Source organism: Diabrotica undecimpunctata, chromosome 9 (genome assembly GCF_040954645.1).
Source record: "Diabrotica undecimpunctata isolate CICGRU chromosome 9, icDiaUnde3, whole genome shotgun sequence".
Lineage (NCBI taxonomy): Eukaryota > Metazoa > Arthropoda > Insecta > Coleoptera > Chrysomelidae > Diabrotica > Diabrotica undecimpunctata.
In genome coordinates this window covers 30510739-30533628 of record NC_092811.1, presented here as the reverse complement: position 1 = coordinate 30533628, position 22890 = coordinate 30510739, and the positions used below count along the sequence as shown (strand labels likewise).

The 22890-nt window shown below is 32.9% G+C and overlaps 1 protein-coding gene across 3 annotated transcripts; it reads left to right on the top strand.

Moving 5' to 3' along the window:
- The first annotated feature begins 131 nt into the window (after nucleotides 1–131).
- On the top strand, nucleotides 132–21199 carry LOC140449338 (uncharacterized). 3 transcript variants are annotated; one of them, XM_072542473.1, is made up of 3 exons: nucleotides 198–635; nucleotides 18898–19114; nucleotides 20787–21199. In XM_072542473.1, exons 1-3 carry the CDS (start codon nucleotides 371–373, stop codon nucleotides 20908–20910), a joined length of 606 nt encoding a protein of 201 aa, XP_072398574.1. In that variant the 5' UTR covers nucleotides 198–370; the 3' UTR covers nucleotides 20911–21199. The 3 variants fall into 3 exon arrangements, with proteins under 3 accessions (XP_072398572.1, XP_072398574.1, XP_072398573.1); XM_072542472.1 differs by having other exon boundaries at nucleotides 211–635; nucleotides 18895–19114; XM_072542471.1 differs by lacking the exons at nucleotides 18898–19114; nucleotides 20787–21199 and adding an exon at nucleotides 3579–4610 and having other exon boundaries at nucleotides 132–635.
- Nucleotides 21200–22890: the final 1691 nt, after the last annotated feature.

Below are 22890 nucleotides of genomic sequence, written 5' to 3'. Positions count from 1 at the left end.
GTGTTGATATTATACCAAATTAAAAATAATTAATAAAGAAACTAAACTAAAATTATGACTAAGAAGACTATAAAACACTAAACCAAGAATAAAATAACCTATTCTCCTGTGACAAGCTATGACGAGCCGCATGACAGCGCTAATGACAAATCACACAGTGTAAACATGTAAAATTCACTTCATGACCAAATCATATGATAAATCATGTAGTGTAAACTCGACTTAATATAAAATATAATGTCAATGTCCGATCCAATCCAAATATTCCTGGTTTTAGTTGGTTGTCTGTGATAGTTTTTGTTTTTGTTTACTGCTGTGTTTTCATGTTTTCTAATTTTCTTAGTTACTAAGGACTAAGGGTTAAGGGATTATGGAACCAAATAAAATCAAGTTTTGTCAAATGGAAGTAAAACAAGAAGTTGGGGAAGACACGTGTAAAGCAGAAATAGATAATAATGATATGGGTGATGCTCTTTTTGATACCTTCAAATTTGAGATTAAGGAGGAGCCCAAGAGAGAAAGTACAAATGATGAATTTGATTACTTGGTTTTTAAACAGAACCCTATAAAGACTGAAATAGAACAGGATGAATATAAACTCACACTATTTGAAGAAAAACGAAGAAATGAAAAAAGTAAGTAATTTAAATACTTATACCTACTATTTCATACACTACCAAAGAATATAAACGCATGACGAATAAAAATGCATTTATATTCTTTGTTACTTTGTTATTACGTTACCTTCAAACGTTTAATACTAAAACCACAAGTAATATTAACATATTTTACTTGCACCTAATGTATGCTACTTAGGGGTCCTTTTTACAATGTTACTAGTTACTTAGTTTTAATATCTCCTTATCTAACACATAAAATTCAAACACTTAAAGAAAGGAAATATTAATCATCACAGTCAGCAGCTTTCACTTCTGAACATAGTATCCCTATCCCTATGGCCAGAGCATCTGTAATCCCTATTTTATCATTTATGTATCAGTATTAATCCCAATACTGACTGCGCCATGCCTGGCTAATGCACTCTGATTTATTTCCTAGATATTTTGATAGGTGTTTCTGCACCATAAGTATATAGAATACTAGAAGCATGAAGCACACATTATTTTTTGTGTGAAATGTATGGAAATTTTTTATTTCAGACATGCACTGGCATGGTCAGTCTTTTTAGTTTTTTAGTCTGGGTACCAATGTTGAAATTCCACCCTCCCCCCAAATATACTTTTATTTTAATTTCCAACAATGGTAATTTATATTATATGAAAAACAGTTTACAATTATTTGAAATAATTTTTTAAATCCAAAATATATTTGATTTGAACAGTAATTTTTTGAAACAAGTTACATTTGTTTCTATATTAAATGATTGTGTGATCAAAAGAAAAATATGGGTGACCTATTTTTCTATTGAAATGATTAGTGTTCAATAATAAAGTTTTTATTTCCTCTATTTTTCTTGGTGAGATTTCTTTTGCTTTTCCCATGATGTTCTGGTACCACTGGTGTAACGAACATGCAGTGTTTGCCAAATTCGCAAAAATAGTATATGACTGTCAGAATATAACTAGAGAGCAATGGAAATTATTTAAGCTCCAAGAATACAAAATATTATGTACACAAATTGTAAGCTAGGCTATACAGCACTGACAAACAATGGCATCTGAGCATCATAAAGTGTTACAAGATAATCAAATGGAAACAAACATTAATATATTATACAGCTCAATTATATACCCTTTTTGCAAAAGAAATTGAATTTTACTAGGTGTGTGTGTGCTGTTGGTTTCTTTTGACTGTGGACTTAATCCATTAGCCGAACTAAAATTACTCTTATAATTATATCTCTTATACTCATTATATTTATAACCTATTTGATAATAATGATTTACAATAGTAATTCACACATATATTATACAGGTACTTACATATATATTTTGGTGAGCGTTTTTGTTTGTTTTTATGCTATACTAAATACTAATACTACTAATATACACATATATATTTTTTTTACACAGCGCTAGGGCATAAACCCGGTTCAACACCTCGGAGGTTTAGGCCCTCTTTGTGTGTTTTTTTAATTTTTTTTTATTCTTTTTTTTTATTTTTTTATTTCTTCTTTAATTTTTTTTTTATTTATTCTTTTTTTTTCTTTATTTTTTTTTATGTACCTATTTTTTTTTTCTTTTCATATTTTAATTTTCACAATAAAATTTCACAATTTTAGTTTTATATTAATAATGTGTTTAATTAGGTGGCTCTAATAATTTGATCACCCACTGTAAATGTATAGAAAACCTCAACAGAGAAAAAAAATTCAGAGGAGCATTCTATAAGAAGGTTAACATCAACAGAAAAGAATTCAAAGCAACCACAAGACAATTTAGAAGTCAGAATGGCAATCTATTAACAACAAGGAAAGATGTATTGAATAGATGGGTGGAATACTTTAACCAGGCACTTAATATAGAGGAAGAAGAAGAAAACCTGATTCCACCAATGATTCTTGAAGTTAAAGATGCAGTTAAAAAGCTAGCCAGAAACAAATGGGAGCACTCCTTGCACACTGAAAATAATACTACCGTAGAGATAAACTGCAGAATTTGCACTTCCAACAGCTGCTATTTTGTGCTCAATCTCCTCCTTAAACCCACAATTATATCGAGAAATACAAAAGTAAAACTCAACTAAACAATAATATGCCCAGTCCTAACATAAGGTTTAGAGACCTGGAAAACAAAAAATTGTGAAAACATGTTAGGATGTTTCGAAAGAAAAGTACTAAGATGTAGATAAGTACTATCTATCATTGTAGAGGATCTACTGAGCTTTTCCATACTAATCAATCACTCTGTATAACCTCTTTCTATACCTCCGACAGGAATATGATAGCATAGTGAGAAATCAAGTATTTAATGTAATGATGAATCTCTCAATACCAAAGAAACTCAAAGACCAAATTCTGTACAGAGAAGCTCATCATTGACATATCTGTAAAAACATTTTCAGTAAAGAGAAGGTGTAACAGAAAAAGTTGTAACTTAAAGTCAATGGGGAGAAAAGAAAATACATAAACATACATACATAGAGATAGAATTAGACAAAATATGACAGTCAGTGTTCGAATGTGAAGTGAATTTCGATTCAAATATCTTAAAGCGATAATTACGACTGATAATGCAGTTACTGAACAAAAATTAAAAACAGAATCCAGGCGGCCATCAGCTGTCTGTACGAACTGAATACACTTATAAAATCGATAAATTTAACAAGGATATCTAGTCGAAATCTATAAAGTCAGTGTCAGACTTGTACAGAATTAAAATTTCAGATAGAATTGATGATGATTCAATAATTAAATTGTCATCAAACTCTTACAGGGCCTAACAAATGTAAAATTATCAGTTACTATACTTATTACAATTATATTTTTTGCTAATCTTAGGATGCGAAAGATTGTGCCTAATTCCATAGCATGAATTTATTGAAACATGATTTTTCGCATCCTTTCTACATACATTGTTAGGAACATAATGTGGATTAATGGATAATAACGATTTTAGGTATTCCCTATGAAGAAATTCAATCTGATGCAAGTAAAGCATTTAAAGATCATGTTAAAACTTACACTCATTTGGACCAATATGTAACTGCATCAACGAATGTCAACACTGAAGAAAAACGTTTTGAATGTGAAATTTGCTCCAAATTATTTTCATGCAGTTCCAATTTAAAACAACATATGAGAATACACACTGGAGATAAACCTTTTGCATGTGAAATCTGTACTAAACAATTTTCAAGAAATGCTTCTTTAAAATCACATATAAAACTGCACACTGGAGAAGAACTTTTTTCATGTGAAATTTGCTCCAAAAAATTTTCCCGAAGTTCTGACTTAAAAGTACATTTGAGAATTCACAACGACCAAAAACCATTTAGGTGTGAAATCTGTACTAAACAGTTTTCACGAAATGACACCTTAAAATCACATATGAAACTACACACAGGAGACAAACCTTTTGCATGTGAAATTTGTTCCAAAACGTTTTCACGAAGATTCCACTTCCAAGTACATATGAGAATACATACTGGGGAAAAAAAATTCTTTGCATGTGAAGTCTGCAGTAAAGGGTTTTCACGAAATGACACCTTGAAAGCACATATGAAACTGCACACAGGAGAAGAACTTTTTTCATGTGAAAGTTGCTCCAAACAATTTTCACTAAGGTCCGATTTTAAAATACATTTAAGAATTCACACAAAAGAAAAACCATTTGGATGTGAAATCTGCAGTAAACAGTTTTCACAAAATAGTTCCTTAAAAGTACATATGAGACTGCACACCGGGGAAAAGCCATTTGCTTGTAAAATTTGTTCCAAAACGTTTTCACGAAGGTTCCATTTAAAACAACATATTACGAGGATACATACCGAGGAAAAAAAGTTCTTTGCATGTGAAATCTGCAGTAAAGAGTTTTCACGAAATTACAATTTAAAAGCACATATGAAACTGCATAATTGTAGTCATACTTTATTGATCCTTTAAGACATTCAAAATAAATGTATAGGATACATCACTACAGAATTCAGTATAAAAAAATATTAATGTGTATAATACAATATTCACAGTGTAACCAAATTGACAAAACATAAAATATATAAAATAATATTTTTACAAGTAAAATATGAAGATACTGCAGTTTGTTCTCAAGTATTCATTTATAGAATAATATGCTTTTCTTAAGAGTAAATATTTAACATTTTTTTTTAATTTAGAGGAAAGTGGTATTTCTTTCACAGTTTTTGGCAAATTATTGCATAAGGTCAGTCCCATATATCTGAAGCAATTTTGAAATTTGGATGTTCTGTGTTTAGGAACTCATACAGATACATCACTTCTTGTATTGTAATAGTGATTGTCTGAATTTACTGGAAATGTATTGATTTCCTCTTTTACATAAAGTAAACATTTATAGATATATAGGCAGTAGAAAGTTAAAATTTGATGGTTAATAAAAATTGGTTTAAAAGATTGTTAATAATTCAAATTAAAAATTTTATGGATAATTTTTTTGGGTAATGAACACTTTGTTACTATTTACTGAGTTCCCCCACAAAATTACATTATAGCACATGTGGCTGTAAGCAAGGCTATAATAAAGGTTCATTAATGCCGAGATGGGTAGTGCGTTTTTAATTCTAGATATAGCATAAAAAGCTTTATTCAATTTCATGTTCACTGAATTCACTTGCTCGGACCATTTGAGATTACAATCAATGAACACACCCAAAAACTTTGTAGAATGAGTGGAAGATAACATATTGTTTCTATCATGGATGGTTAAGATATAGTCATAGGTAGATGAGTTGTATGAATGAAAATAAATAATTTCCGTCTTGTCAATGTTTAATATTAGTCTGTTGGTATTACACCAGCGTATAAAGCAGTCAACAACAGTCTTCATTGTCATTTTTAATTCCTCGAGTGTACGTGCAGAGACTGTTAACGAGGTATCATCAGCAAACATTGATATTGATAAGTGGCCTTATGTGATCTGTGATGATAATGGTCCCAGCACGGATCCCTGTGGTACTCCTTTATTTGTTGTGTAAGGTTCAGAGCTTGATTATTTCATTTTAACAACATTCTTCCTGTCATTTAAGAAATTTATTACCCATTCTAGAAATATCCATCTAAAACCAATGTTATATAATTTATTGAATAAATAAATGAATAAATGTTAGGTCTAAGCAGTCAAAAGCTCGTGATAAATCAAAAAATAGTCCTGCCACGTGATTTTTACTATCTAATTCATCATAAATACGCTCAAACAAGCTGCATGCAGCCGTGAGTGTTGAATTTTTTGATCTAAAGCCGTGTTGGTTTGAAGTTAATAAATTGTCTTCTTCTATAAAATTTAACATTATGTTGTATACAACCTTCTCTATTACTTTGGAAATTATGCTAAGGACAGATACTGGTCTATAATTTGAAATATTATGAGGGTCATTCTTTTTGAAGATTGGAATAATTTTTGCCATTTTAAATATGGATGGAAATTAGCTTCACTTATCAGTTTTATTATTTTTACAGATGTGTTATCAATACCAGTACTAGGCTTATTTTTTAGTTGATCGATTGTATTTTTTATTTCAATTGGAATTACGGGTAAAAAGAAAAATGTTTTGTTACACATTTTTGACGTAGTACAAGAAGAAGGCAACGATGTGCCAAAATGAGTTTGAAGATTGTATTCTGTAATTGTAGCAAAATATGAGGCAAACGAATTAGCAATATCACAAGACTTGGTAATAATTTTATTATCATAATGTATAATAATATCAGACCTGTTCTTTTGCCTACCGGTTTCACTCTTTACTAAATTCGAAATTGTTTTTGGTATATTGTAAGATTGATTAATTAAGTCGCTATGAAAGTTTTTTTAGTATTTATTAATAGAGAATTATATTCTTTTTTTGCCTGTTTATAGGTATCTTGAGACTCGAGACTCCCTATATTTTTTGCTATCCAGTGTAGATTTTTTAGTTTTTCACTAGCGTGACCTACCTCGTTTGTTACCCATGTAGCCTTATTTGTTTTGTGTGCTTTATATCTTGTTTTTATTGGACAATATAAATTTAGATTGTAATCTAAAATCCTAACAAATAAATTTGTGGCATATTCAGCATTCAATTGTGAATAAACTTCATCAAAAACTGTAGAAGAAATCCCTGCTTTAAACATCAACATATTTTCATCTGACATATCCCTGTAACTGATGGGTTTTTTATCTTTTTTCAATAGGGTAGACCGGGGACAATTGAAACATTTCTGCATTTTGATTTTTTTTCTCCGCATCTATCGCAAATTTCTAAATTACGAAATTAGTTATAAAAAGCGTATCCTATTGTGTTTCCATATATATCATTATATTTTGTCTATATAATGTCATTAATAAGATATTAAATAAAAACTTGAACTTGTCAAGTTGTTTCAATTGTCCCCGTGGCAGGGACGAATGAAACAGATACCTGGGACAATTGAAACAGCACTAAGACATAGAAAAATAGTGTTTATTCTAGTGAAAAACATACAATATAAAATATTTTTTATTCTGAAAGGCAATTGTGGCATACGTGTAGTTCTTCTTGGCGAGTACACTCTTCATGGGACCAATGACGACACTCAGTGCACTGCACCCATTTCTCTCCAGGGCGACTACTACGATATGCTTCCAAGCAAACCAGACAATAGCAATCATCCTCTTCGTCGCTATCACTCTGTTGCTGATTGTTCTGGCATTGTTTGGTTTTCTTGTATTTTCTAAAAGTTGTATTTGATTCGTCGTTTAACTGAGTCACTTTTTTCTTAACCTGTTTTTTCTTTTTTGCGTCATATTCCTCTTGGATAGCATTTTTCTCCGGCGTATCTGTATAAACTGCAGACTTCCTCACTTTTCGTTTGCCAATTGTTTTTCTAGAGAGCGCTTTCGGCAACGGTCTAACTGCTTCTGGTGAAAATACAACCTGCGATGCTTGAGCAATGCAAGTGCTTGGAGACGCTGGCGGTGTGTGATTTTGTGGTGATGTTGGCAAGATATCAGCTCTCTTAGTATGTAGAGGATCTTCACTAGGTGCTTCTTGAAGAACGTCAGTGGCATATGGTGTCGTGTTATTAAGAGCTGGTCTATCCGTGACATATGAAGGTGCAAAATCTAGTTCCGTAAATATGTCTCTGTTAAAGGGATATATGCCTGTGCAAGCAAATCCAACTATAATATTTGATTGCGTGAGGGCCAACGGTAGAGATAATTTAGCTATGCTGGGTATGTCGTAAATTGTCATCGTTTTCCTGGGTTATTTCTCATCCAAGAATCGCAACTTGAATTGAAAGCCTTTTTGAAGGGACCGTAGATAGAACGATCCAGAAGTTGCAACTTATGCGGACAGTGCGGGGGAAATGACAAGACGACAATGCCATTTGTTTTACAGAAATCCAAGCAGGGTATACTTATGTGCGACTGGTGGTTATCAAGTAAACGCAATACTTTATTTTCGGTTGAAGCGTTAGTATGTTTTTGAAAATGATTCAAGGTATACCAAGAACTCTTCCTCTTGCATCCACCCGCTCGCGTTTCCCGCTCCAATACACCCCACTGGACCGTCACGGACTAAGTGATCCTTGTATCTTTTTCGTGGAAAAATAAAAATGGGCGGTATACTGTTACCGATAGAATTGACGGCTAAAGCTATGGTCACCAATGTTCCCCTCTCTCCGGATGTAAGTGCTCCCACCTGTCTTGTCCCCTTTTCGGCAACAACTTTACTAGGTTTTTGAACCGTCGTTATCCCCGTTTCATCAATATTATATATATCTTTTGGTTCAAATTTGTACTTATCCATTACATTAGCAAGGTTATCATAAAAAAGTTTTACGTTCGTTACATTGAAACTGGTTGCTCTGGAAAGACTTGTGGCTTGAGCGCAGCGGATTGAAAGTTCTGGATTTCGTTTCATAAATCCAGAGAACCAATCTTCTCCTGCCATAGCATTTTGTCTCCAGGTATCAGGCATGTTCAACGAATATTTCACGGCCAATTGAAAGGCCAATTTCCGAATTTCTTTAGGCGGTAACCCGTAAAATATATGTGTCGCTTTGATTATGTATCCAGCAATGCTTTTTTCCTGGTCTATGTCAAATACTCGTCTCACGCAATGATAACCCATTGTGACTGGAGTAACGAATCCTTGCTCAATTGCTTTTTTCTTTTTTTTTTTTTGATAAATCTACTTAATGACACATAGTGTAGATCAAATTTAGCTGCAGCTGATCTTATGGACGTGTTATTTTCAGTAACCTCTTTATAGGCTTCTTCATAAACCAAAACGGGTTTTAAACCCTTTTCCGTTTTTCTCACTCGTACTCGTGGCATCCTAAAACAAACCGAACAGTTAATAGGGCTCGTGCACAAACTACGTTGACAATTTTTCCAAATTTTTTCTACAATTTAATCTACGTTATCTCACATGAATTTGAGGGGGGTATTAATAACGCCCCTAAAGTGTTAACCACTGGATACTTTACTACAACGTACAATAATAAATAACATAAAAGACTACTCTGGGGACAATTGAAACAAGTTTCAATCGTCCCCTATACTATTTGTTTCAATCGTCCCCACGAGACATTTTTTCGTAAACACTTAAATATCTTTTCACTCTCGGACAATAGTAATAATTTAAACTGGCCTCCCTAAAGAAGAAATGCCAATTTAACTACAAAAATAGTCGAAGGTGCATACTTACGTTCCGATATGTTGCGTCACCTTTTGTTGTTCAGTGCAAAAGTTTACTTCGGTAGCGGTAAATCACGCTAACGAGAATGTACGCATGTAATGCAAACGACAATCAATGGCTGACTGATAGAGACACCGGGCTCCTAAAGGCGCTGCGTTTGCTACAAGCGCGCGCGGTTTTAATCACGGAATACTACCAATATGGCTGCTGTTTCAATTGTACCCTGTTTCAATTGTCCCCGGTCTACCATACTTTATTGGCTTGCAAATTTCGGTTAGACATTGCATATTGCTTATGTAATCAAAGGTCTTCAAATTCGAATAAAAGAGCACGACCAAGCGATCTTGAGAAGAGTATTCAAGAAAAAAAGAAAAAATCTGTGTCTACTTCTTTTATACCGCCTAAAGATGTTCGTCTAGATGGATTTGATCATTAGTCTGTTTATGATGAAAGACGTCAAAGATGTAAAAAACCTAATTGCAAATCGTTTTCGTTCATTAAGTGTTCAAAATGCGGTTTACACTTGTGTTTGAATAAGAACAATAACTGTTCCATGAGTTTTTACTCTTTTTCATATTTACATGATGTAGCAAATCTGATATGTACATGTGAACTTTTTTCTGTATAAATACTTTTATCTGACATAGATTTTTTTTGTTATTTGTTTATTAATTATAGATGTACATTCAGTAAGGAAACAATTTTTTTGACTTGAAAAAAAAAATTGCGCTTGTAGGGTTAAAAGCAAACATGCAAAAGAACGGATAAAAGGCTGGTTATTCAAAAGCACTTCACCAGCGCCAATAGACGTATCAAGTAGAGAAATTAGGTGAAACCGTCCTGCACAATCTAATATCATAGAATAATCGAACACACATAGAAGCGACACAACGGTCCAAAAGCGTGTACCATTTTTGTATACGCATGCCCGATTCTGGTTGTTTAACTGTTAAAAACACGTGCTTATTCTTTAATTCTGGTTGTTTTCGATAGTCCGTAGGCGTCTATGGTAAATAGACGACACAACAAGTGCATTTGACCATTTATATAATTTATTTATAGTTAAAAGGTTATAGTTTATAGTTATAGTTAAATATATAAGTTTATAGTTATAGTTTATAGTTAAAAGTTTAATTTATATTTAAAATGTCTGGATATATTTGTGCGATTCGCGGATGTTCATCTGTGACAGGAAAAGGAATAAGTTTATTTAGATTTCCTAAGAATAATAACAGGTAATTACTATTGCTTTGTAATTATTATTAGTTATTACATAATAGTATTGGTTTGACTTTCGAACAGTAAGCCGACGCCGACGTATCTGTCCGAGCTATAAAAAATAAACTTTGGTCTGCCAAGGGATAGTTCAAAATGAAAACATTAAATTTGGTGTCAGTGCTATTTCTTTTATTGAAAGACGCAAGTCTCCGAAGGCTCAGGTCAAAAAATCAACAGATGGTGGCCGGGTGTCAGCGCGCTCGAAGACAACAATACGAATATAGTATTTTTAGGAAATAAAAATATATAGAGGGTTTTATACACGAGAATATTTGATTTAAGAGCGTAGGCGCAAAATTTCGGGCAAATGCTTTTTAAATGTATTAATTTTTTTCGAATCCTGAAAAAACTAATAAGTATTTTTGAAAAATTTAAACGCAGAGTGAAAGACCCCATTATTACTGAGGGCCAAAAGTCCCCGAAAACTTCTATAATGTTTATTTTAATAAGTTACAGGGGTGAAAAAAAAAAGAGAAAATTTAGTGTGATTTTTAATTTCAAATATCTCATTCAAAAAAACTTTTTGTTTATTCTAAGGGACTTTCGGCCCTCGGTAATAATGTAATCTTTCATTCTGTGTTTAAATTTTTCAAAAATATTTGTTAGTTTTCTCAGGATTCCAAAAAAATGTTAAAAAGCATTGGCCCGAAATTTTGCGCCTACGCTCTTAAACGAAACAAAGAAATTACTAAAATGCTCAAACTAAAAATTGTTGGAAACATAATTAGACCGATAATTGGGAAAATCTTAAAATTACAACAGAACAAGACTTCAAAATTGCAAAAACATGGTTGCAAATAAACAAACTAAATTAAACTATGAACAACAAATTAAATTATGAAAAAACTAAATAGGTACTCATCTACTTTTTGCTATATACAAAAGTTGTCTGCCAATTTTTAATTCGTTAAATATAAATAAAAAAGACCAAATATATGGATCGAAGTACATAAAATATTTAGGAGTTTTAAATGGGAATTACAAATAAAAAATATTAAAACTTTATTTGTTGCATATCTCAATATTTAGTGACATTTTTGTGACTTAGTCAGGAGAAAACTGTAAATTTATTAAGATTAGATATTGACAAAAGTTAAATATTTCATTACTTACAATATACTTAGAATATACTAATACTCTTATAGTTGTAAGTAATAAAGTATTATTTATAAATACAGAAAAAGTTCTTTGTTTAATATTTGTTCTGTTAAAAATTTGTAGTGCCAAAGTGTGGATAGAAGCTTGCAGACGAGAAGATTTGTTATTCAAAATGGATTCACTTTATAATAATTATAGGATTTGTGAACTGCATTTTGAAGATAATGTTATTGTAAAAGGAAATAGAAGAAAAACATTGGCGCATGACGCAGTACCTTCAATGATCTTTGTTATTTATATTTAACGAATTAAAAATTGGCAGACAACTTTTGTATATAGCAAAAAGTAGATGAGTACCTATTTAGTTTTTTCATAATTTAATGTAAGTTTGTTTATTTGCAACCATGTTTTTGCAATTTTGAAGTCTTGTTCTGTTGTAATTTTAAGATTTTTAGTCATTTCTTTGTTTCGCTTAAGAGCGTAGGCGCAAAATTTCGGGCCAATGCTTTTTAGATACAATCATTTTTTTCGAATCCTGAGAAAACTAACAAATATTTTTGAAAAATTTAAACACAGAATAAAAGATTACATTATTACCGAGGGCCGAAAGTCCCTTAGAATAAACAAAAAGTTTTTTTGAATGAGATATTTGAAATTAAAAATCACACTAAATTTTCTCTTTTTTTTTTCACCCCTGTAACTTATTAAAATAAACATTATAGAAGTTTTCAGGGACTTTCGGCCCTCAGTAATAACGTAGTCTGTCATTCTGCGTTTAAATTTTTCAAAAATACTTATTAGTTTTTTCAAGATTCGAAAAAAATGAATGCATTTAAAAAACATTGGCCCGAAATTTTGCGCCTACGCTCTTAAGAATTTGTATTGTGTGATATGCCCATTGACTATTAATTTTCTGGTTGTTAGCTGTCATTGGCGGCTTGGCCACGTAACTTCAAAGGACTGTCGCTTCTCTGTGTTCGGTTGTTCTCTGCTAATATCGAAACTGGAAAGGAGTTTACACCAGAAAGAAGTCGCCCTTGTTGTATTTTTAGACATAGCAGGTGCATTTGATAGTATCTCCATCGAATCAATACGTAGTGCACTGGCGAGGAAGAAAATCAACAAAAAAAACATGCAAGTGGATTATCCAGATGCTTCAGAGCAGAATAATATCCACAGATAAGTATGAAGGTGTCATAAACCTGTGAACAACTAAGGGGTGCCCTCAAAGGAGATGTAATGTCACCAACAATATGGAATATAGTCCTGATTTATGGGCTTAGCAGCCAAGGAATCTGGGTCCAAGGATTCGCAGAAGTCATAGTAACATATGTCCCTAAAGTTTTCGGAAAATTTTAGATTTAAAAGTATTATTGGTAGGAAGCATTGGACCAAGTTGCCATGGAAACCAAAGTTAGTAAACAACTTAAACGATATAAACAATGTCAGTTTTGACAAATACGGTTCGTTAAGATGTCGCACAAACTTAATATTCGTCAAAATGGTATACCATGCCTTAATTTGCCCAAAAGTGGAAGACCAAGAGTTTTAACTCCTGCTTGGGAACAGAGATTAATTCAGAGTATGGAGAAGCAATTAGGAAAGTCTTTGCGAAATGTTGACCGAATATATAATGTTTCACGAATGACTATAGTCCATTTCCATCATATTGATAGCACATTATGTATGCAAATCCCTAAACTGTTGATACGGGTGACTCAATGAAAAATAGATATTTTTCAACAAGTTTTCAGAAGTATATAGGAAAACAATTTTAAATTGAGTATGACCACCAGGTATAAAGGTTGAAGCAGAATAGAATACAATAATTTTGAGGGTTACTAATCTCTAAATAAAGTTGCCAGTGTCGTAGTGATGGAGATTAACAGGTACTAATGAATTTGCAAGAAATGTAAGATGTTTATTTTATTGGTTATATATAAAATAATTTGTGGTCGTAACAGGGGCCGATTTGTAAAAAAAATGAATATTATTTTAATCAAATTCCATTTCAGATTCACTGCTTTCTTCACAATCTAAGGAATCTTCAACTCCAATGTTAATTATTACCGGTTCCAGCATTGCATCAGTCATATTATCCAAATTCCACATTTTATTTTCTTCCTTGTGAGCATGACTAACAGCATTTTTCCAATTTTCTGGAGTTACTTTTGATAAGGAATGTTCTAATAATTGTTGTAAGTCTTCTAATTTAAAAGTTTTGTTGTTGCGTCCGACTTCACCCTTTACTTGAGACCATATATTTTCTATCGGATTCAGATCACAGTGGTATGGGGGTAAACGTAAAATAATTACATCACGGTTTAATGCCATTTCATCAATTATATATTTTTTATAAGCTGCTTTATGTTGCCTTACAATAGGTAATAATTCCTTTTTTGTCGAATTCTCCTTGTACTCAATTGCGTGTTTATCCAACCATTCGATTATCTCTCCTTTTTTCCATGCCGTTGTTGGCAATTTTTCTGCTAGTCTTGAATGGTAACTAGCATTATCGATGACTATGACAGAATTTTTTGGAATTAAATCCAACATTTGCTCAAAATATTCTTCAAAAACGTCAGCAGTCATTTCCTCGTGGTAATCTTTGGTTGATTTTGACGCAAAACTTAATAATCCACCATTGACAAAACCGTATTCGTTTCCAATATGGGTTATTATTAGTCTGCGTCCTTTTCCAACGGGAATATTGTTTATTCCAGTAGATACACCTTCGATGAATGCCTGACGGGAACTTTTCACATTTGTATCAACCCATAGATATGGTACAATATGAACTTCATTTAGCCAAGTCTCGTCCAAATAAAAAATTGTTTTCCCTTCTCGGTACTTTTTAATAGTTCTTAGATAATCTCGTCTCCAACATACAATGTAATATTTTTCAATTAAAACGGATTTTCTTCTATTCTTTTGCCAACGAAATCCCATCTCTCTCAATAGTCCCCATAATTTCTTGTTGCTTATCATTGGTAACTCTTCGTTTTCTCTAATTAATGTTTGGATTTTGTCCAATTTTGGAAATTATTTGTTAAAAAAAAAATGAGTGGACGCTGCGTCTTATCATGTGTTTATGTATTTCTTCAATTTCCAAGGGTTTACTCCCTCCACTCTTCTTGGGAGATGAAACAGTTCCTCCTTTTCTTTCTTTTAGGAATCTATAAATTGTTGCTTCTCCAACCCCTGTCATATTTGAACATATGTTAACGATTTCACGAACATTACTTAAAGGGCGTTGATGTACAAGTGCATCGTGTACATTTAATATTATATTTTTCTCTCTTAGACTGAAGGCACCTTTAAAACTACACTTAACCGGGATAAAACCTGTTGTTAAATGGAAGATGCAAACAATTTCTAATTTATATTATTGGCATAAGCTGTAATGTGGCATAAAAACTACTTAAACTATCATTAGTGAAGCCTTATCAGTAATTCCAGGTAATCGTTCAAAGAAGGTATTCTTTTTGTGTCAGGCGATAACTTGTATAGAAAACAATAATCACCTTTAAATTACTGTTTACATTAATTTATTTCGTGAAACATTGAATTCTCTCGTTAATCACCCGTGTATAATTAACAATAATCGTGTGGCATATATACCGATCTTTTTTACGCACAAAAAAGTTATAGTGAGATTAGTGGACACTTATTTTACAGAAGATTTTTTAAAAGATAATGAATTGTTGACGGTATCTTAAAATATTATTTTTTTTTATTTATTTCAAAACAAGTATAGGGTGACGCCTATGGTTTTTTGACCTGTTGAGGATTTGCATACATAATGTGCTATCAATATGATGGAAAAGGACTATAAGTAGAACAATTTCTAGAAATAGTTTAAAACGATATAAAGAAAAAAAGCTTCTGAGTACACACCAGTCCAGTTAGAAAAATTCCTAGATGTTGTCGTGCATTACAACGTACTCATTTTCCTGGTAAAATTCTCATTTCACACGTTATCCAATTGCGAAATGAAGGGCAACGACGGATTTTATACATACAATGTACAAGGTGCACTGGACGAAGTTAGGTTTAAGGGAAAAGTGAAATTTGCCAAAAAAATTTTGGTATGATGTGCCATCTCAGAAGCTGATGTTTCCCAGCCGTTTGTTGGGCGTGTTCGGGGCGAAGCTCTCAATGCTGACAATTACGTTGACAGGTGTTTTACAAAGCTTGTTCAATTTATAAATATTCATCACACCAATGATGAAATCATATTTTGGCACGACCTAGCGTCATGCCATTACGCCAGGACAAGGACGGATTGGTTAACTGCTCAAAATATAAATTTTGTTCCCAAGCGCGACAACCCTCCAAATGTGCCCCAGGCGAGGCCTATAGAAGAGTTTTGGGCTGTTTTGAGTCGAATGGTGTAAAATAATGGTTGGGAAGCCCAAAATGAAGATCAGCTAAGTCGAAAAATTTCGTGAGATCGAACAGTCCAAAGGCTTATTGCACATGCAAGACCAAATTTACGTGCCATCAAAGATCACGGACCTCTTTCTGTTCTATAAAAATAAATTATAAACCTTAAATATGTAGATTTAACAGTTTCGCCGCGCATGACTGATCGGAGTCAAAGTGGTCCTTTGCTAGTGGATTTTTGAGACAGTATATGTTTATTATATTATATTTATATTAGGTAATGAGTAGTAGAGTAGAGTAAATTTTTATTTGCATAAATTTTTAAACAATTGAGCAAATAACGTCACATTATTCATTACAGATTAAAATATATATATATATATATATATATATATATATATATATATATATATATATTGACATCACACATTTAAAAAATATTAACATTACAAATTAAATATGCTGATCAAGGAGAAGGATAGGCCAGGTACTCCGCCACAGTGTAGGGCTCAATGTCAACTAGGTGTTGAAAAACCTTTCTTTTAAAAGCTCTATAGTGTGTTTCCTGTTGAGTGTCAGATGGTAGACTATTATAAAATTTAACACACGCATACAAAGGACTTCTCTCTGTTATAGAAAATCTGTGAAGTGGCAAATTCAAATTAAGGCTTCTTATATTATATTCATGATTGGGAAGCAGGTAACAATACAAAGAAATTTTTTTAAAAAAGAACATAATACATTCAAATATATAGATGGCTGAGAAAGTGAGTATATTGAGTGATTTGAATCGGCCTCTACAGGATTCTCCCGCCTTCAATCCTAAGATCACACGGACTGCCTTTTTTTAGACTATAAAGATAGTTGAGCTATCTACTGCAGCACCCCAGAAGATTACCCCATATCGCATAATAGAATAAAAGTTTGCATAATATACTGATAGTAAAATCCCCTGGTCTAGATAGCTCTTTAACACCCTTAATGAGTAGCAGGCTCTATTCAGTTTTTTTGTCGTATTTTTTATTTGTTCCCCCCAATTCAGATTCTGGTCAATATGAATACCAAGAAATTTAATTGATCTAGCAGGTTCCGTGTTTTGTGATAGGAAATTAATTGTATCTGGAAACTGCTCTCGTGACTGGCTCGTTCTAAAGTAGACAAAAACTCTCTTATCAGTATTAAGCAACAACCGATTTCCACTGAACCACTGTTCAGCCTTGCTTAGAATTTGCTCTGCCACTGTGAGGAGTGTTTCTAAAGTTTTTTCCCAGAAAAGCACATTTGAGTCATCAGCGAAATTTACAAGGTTTGAGGAACTACTAACCACCGCATTTGGAAGGTCGTTTATATAGACCAAAAAGAGAAAAGGCCCCAGGACACTCCCCTGTGGTATGACTAATTTTAAATTGATAGGATCAGAGTAAACTTTACATCTCCTTTTCTCCAGGCATATCTTTGCCTCCAGCTTTTCTAAAATTTTTGATATAAAATCATAGGTAGCTCTCTCAATAGATCTCCCTGCGAGAAAACCATGCTGTGAACTACTAAATAAGTTGTTTGTAGTGAAAAAGTTTTGTAGTCTGAAATATATTGCTTTTTCGAATATTTTTGAGAATGATGGAAGAATGCTTATTGGTCTATAGTTCTCCATCTTAGTAACATTACCTTTTTTATGTAGTGGCTTCACAATTGCCAGTTTTAAACTTTGAGGAAATTTACCTTGCCTGAAAGAAGCATTAATTATAAAAGAAAGAGGAAGAGAAATCTCTGATGAAACATATTTAATTAAGTTGGTTGATATTTCATCATAACCAGAGCTATGCTTGTTTTTGAAGTTATTTATTATGTGACTTATTTCTTTCTCTGAAGCGGGAGTTAAAAACATGCAATGATTAGTTTGTTCGATATTAATTTGAAAATTTTTTACATGCTTTATTTTCTTTACAGCTTCTGGTGCTGCATTTGCCATAAATTGATTTATTTCGTTAGAATGCACCTGAGGGTCACCCTCTAAACAGAAATTACCTTGATTTTTGGAATTACCCTTAATCTCTTTTACCAATTGCCAAGCCATTTTAGTTTTATTTTCGCTATTTTCAATTCGTTCTTTATAACAATTTTTTCGAGATTGAGTGAGTAAAGAATTGTATTTGCGTTTTTCTGTCCTGTAAATGTTTGTCAGGGTGTGAGTGAAGACTTCAAAAATTTTTACCAGTTCTTTGCCGTGGTAGTTTCGTGATTCAAAATGGCGAAAAATGTGCCGGGCACTTCAAAGTGTGAAATACAAGAAATATTCCTGCCTCCAGACATAGTATTTCAAAAATGCCTATGGTTAATAAGGGACGAACAAAGAGAAAACGTTGTGCTTTACTGCGCAAAGATATAAGTCGAGAACACTCTAGTGGTGGCGAGTGAGGTGCCGTGGCCTGCGTATGTCGCCAACTTGTTTAAGTTGACAAAAAAACATGTTTATAAAATAACAAATTAAAAATAATATATACTTTTTACTCACAAAATTTCATTTTTACCCCATTTGGGGTAATTTACCCCGGTTCCCTGACCGCTGTTATACGTATTATAATTTTATTTTTTGTGAATATTACTTTACAATCAAATACGTTATTTAATATTACTTCATTGAGAAAACCTTTTTCTTATCAGTACTAGAACAAGTGAAGTAAAATATAAGTATATTTGTTTGTACTAATGGCATGTTAATGTTCTCGTTAGCTCGGTGTAGATATATAACTTGGAACAATTCACTGATGTCGGTCAACTCTTGACAAATTTTAGTTTTGAGAGATATATTTATTTTAGAAGAACAAGAATGTACTTCACAAACCAAAATGATGCCTCATTCACAAGTACCATTTAGTAATTTGGAGAAAAACATGCCAAAAAAGAGAACTCTTACCATAAAGCCAAAGAGTAGAAAAGAGACTCGAACTATAAGAATGATGGCAACAACAGGTAGAATTCTGAAGCAAACTGAAATCGCATCTACCTCCCAAAATGATGTTATTAATTGTTTCCTAAAGTAAGTTTAATAATGTAATACTACTTTATGTTTATATGGTTTCATTTTTCTTGTAAGAAATATAGTACACTTCTCCAAGAAATTAACGCACCACTTCAATAAATCAATTTTATTTGTAAACAGGTAAAGAATAAAAAATAAACCTTCACCAGATTTATTCTACATTTTATTAGTAATTATAACAATTTGTCTAATCATCAGAAAATATTGAATTACAAGAGAAAAAAAAATAAAACGAAAAATTCTAAAAAAATAATGATAAGAAAAGTAAACTAAAATATGAAAAAAGTCTTAATAACGAGTGTTTCCATCTCTACTACGTATAATAGCCTCACATCGTTGGCCCATACTTAAAATTAATTGCCGTATTTCATTTTGGTCTAGTTCTCTCCAAATCTGGATCAGCCTCTCTCCCACTTCCTGTAAGTTGTTTATTTGGATCGGTGTCGCTCTTAATCGCCTACCAAGGATATCCCAGAGATTTTCAATCGGATTTAAATCCGGACTATGTGCTGGCCATTCCATAGTGTTAATTTCAACCTCTTCTAGATAATTTCTGACGATCTGTGCAGCGTGAGGTCTGGCATTATCTTGCATTAGTAAGAAATTTTCACCGATATAAGGAGCGACTGTTACTACATGTTGCTCCAGGATCTCCAATATATACCTTTCAGCTGTAACAGTTCCATTTTGTATGACCACTTGGTCCGTACGAGTGGTCAAAGAAATACCACCCCACACCATAACGGATCCTTCACCAAAAAATGTGGTGTGTGAGAAGTTACACTGAGCATATCGTTCGTTGGGTCGTCGCAACACACGAACACGTCTGTCGTTATTGTACAAACAAAATTGGGATTCATCGGTAAATAGCACTCGTTCCCAGTCAGCCTCTAACAAATTAACGTGTTCTCTGGCAAAATGTAGTCTCCCCCTTCGATGCTCTGCAGGTAATAGAGGACCTAGGGCGGCAATCCTAGGTGTTAAGTTGTATTCCCCAAGTCGCTGGCGAACAGTTTCAGTACTAATTTGTATAGCATGCACGTCTCGAAGCTGAATTTGTAGACTTCGATGTGTTACAAAACGTTGTCAAAGAGCAGAAATTCTTAAAAATCGATCTTGAATAGGGGTAGTTACCCAGTTTCGTCCTTGCCCTGGTCTGCGAGTATGATCCTCTGTTTCGAGGAATTTTTCTAACACCCGTGGGACGGATGTGTGGGACACATTAAATCGACGACCAATTCTTTGGTAACTCCAAGCTTCTTTCGACAGTATCACTGCTTGGGCACATTCATCTCGGGTTAAATTACGTGATTGACGATCCATAATAAACATAATTAACAATAATCAACAATTAAACAGTAGCCGAATAAAATTCGTGAACAATTGGAAATTACTATATTTATAGAATTAATACATTTTTTGCTTCTTTTTGTTTTGTTGCAAAAAAAAGTATAGCGATAAAACACAGTCAATAAATATAGAGTGTACGAATAGCATATGCAAGGGGCTTGCAAAATATAATATTACAATGAAAATTTTTATTAACGCTAGTAAAATATTTTAATATTTCAAAGTGGTGCGTTAATTTCTTGGAGAAGTGTATATTAAATTTAATACGTTTTATATACCCCTGCAACTTTAGTTAGAATAATCTCATATATTGTTACAGACTTCTGGGTGTAGAACTTCGTCAAATAAAAAATCCTAAGAGATGTAGATTACTTAGAAGTAAAATTATGAGTCTAGTATATGAGGCACAGGAAGAGGAGGACAATTTAGGCTATATACACTAAAGAGCAAAAAAATGCGATCCATGACATATTTCCCATTTATTGCAAGTTTTAAAACTAAGGACTTGTTATATGGCATATATAAATTTAAATTCCTATTTGTACCTACGTATAAGTACAACTATCAATGTCGATACATTATTTTTAAGTTTTTATGTCATTTTTTACCAACAATAGGAATTTATGTTTTTATCAAAAACTTTAAGTTTCTTAAGCGATAAGAAATTACTGTTATCGTTCTGATTTTGACGAGCAGGCCAATTTGATATTAAAACGTTTTTTTAGTTCTGAAGTTTTAATTTAATATTTGTATCTATAAATACTTTAATTATTTGAATAAGAAGAAATATGGCGGATGGTAATGTTGATAAAGATGGTAAAAGAAAAAGCAAAGAGGAGCTAGACATATTTAGCAGGAGCAGAAAAGTGAACCGAACACCAGACAGGTCGAATCCATCAACGAATGAAACCAGCAGCCAGAACGAAATGATGGAACTAATGAGCCAATTCTTCTTCTTCTTCGTCTAGCCATTCACGTTCACATCTGAACATAAGCTTCTTCAAGTCTTCCTTTCCATTGTTTTTTATTGTACGCTACTTGTAGCCAATTTTTCCCGGCAGTCCTTTTCAGATAATCTGTCCATCTCATAGGAGGTCTGCCTCTGGGTCTTTTGTGTTGGTATGGTCTCCAGGTTAAAATTGATCTGTGCCATTTGTTTAGATCGCTCCTAGCTACATGTCCAGCGTATTCCCATTTCAACTTTAATGATTTTTGCACCACATCGGTGACTTTGGTTTTCTGTCTTATCCATGTGTTTGTTTTCTTGTCCTTAAGTGATATACCTAGCATTGCTCTTTCCATCGCGTGTTGAGTGACTCGTAAGTATATTCATATTCTTTTTTGTGATTGTCCGTGTTTGTGCCGCATAAGTTAATATCGGAATAATGCATGCATCAAAAACTTTAGATCTAAGATGTAATTGAATTTGTTGATTTCTGAGTATATAGTTCAGTTTACCGAATGCTGCCAAGCTAACTTTCTTCTTCTTTTTATTTCTTCAGTTTGAATTTCCCTATTTAGTATTATTTTTTGTCCTAAGTATATATATTCTTCAACTTTTTCTATAACTTTATCGTTTATTATTGTCACGGTGTCTTCGGAGTGCATGACTTTTGTTTTGTTTAAATTCATTTTCAGTCCTATTTTAGAAGATTCGGTATGTAGATCTAAAAGCGTGGTTTGCATTTCTTGTAGGTCAGTAGCTATCAGGAATATGTCATCTGCAAGTCGTAGATTACTGAGGTAGCGGCCATTGGTGTTTATTCCCTTATATTTCCAATTTAGGTTTTTAAAAACGTCCTCCAAAACTAAGGTGAACAGTTTGGATGATAAAGTATCTCCCTGTTTGACTCCCCTGTTTAATGGTACAGGGTTCGTATGTTCATTTTCATTTAGGTAGTATGTAGCTGTAGCTTGGTTCATAGTTTCTTTTATTAAGTTAATATATCTGCTGTCTATTCTACAATTTTGCATTGCGTTTATTACGGCCGTGTGTTCTATGGTATCGAAAGCTTTTTCGTTGTCTACAAATGCTAGGAAAACTGGAAACTTGTATTCGTTACATTTTTCTATTAATATTTTTGTGGTTAACAGGTGATCGGAAGTTGAATAGCCTTTTCTAAAACCTGCCTGTTCATATGGTTGGTATTCGTCTAATTTCCTTGTTAGTCGAGTAGTTATGACTTTGGTGAGTATTTTAAACAGGTGTGACAGTAGGCTGATGGGTATGTAGTTTTCCAATTTTCGACTATCAACTTTCTTGTGTAATAAGATTACTTTAGAGTTGTTCCAGCTCTTAGGGACTTTGCCCTGATGTAAAAAACTGTCCACATACTTAGTTACAATTGCAATTAGCTCCTTACCTCCTTCTAATATCATATCTGTGGTAATACTATCTTCTCCTGCAGCTTTATTTCTCTTCA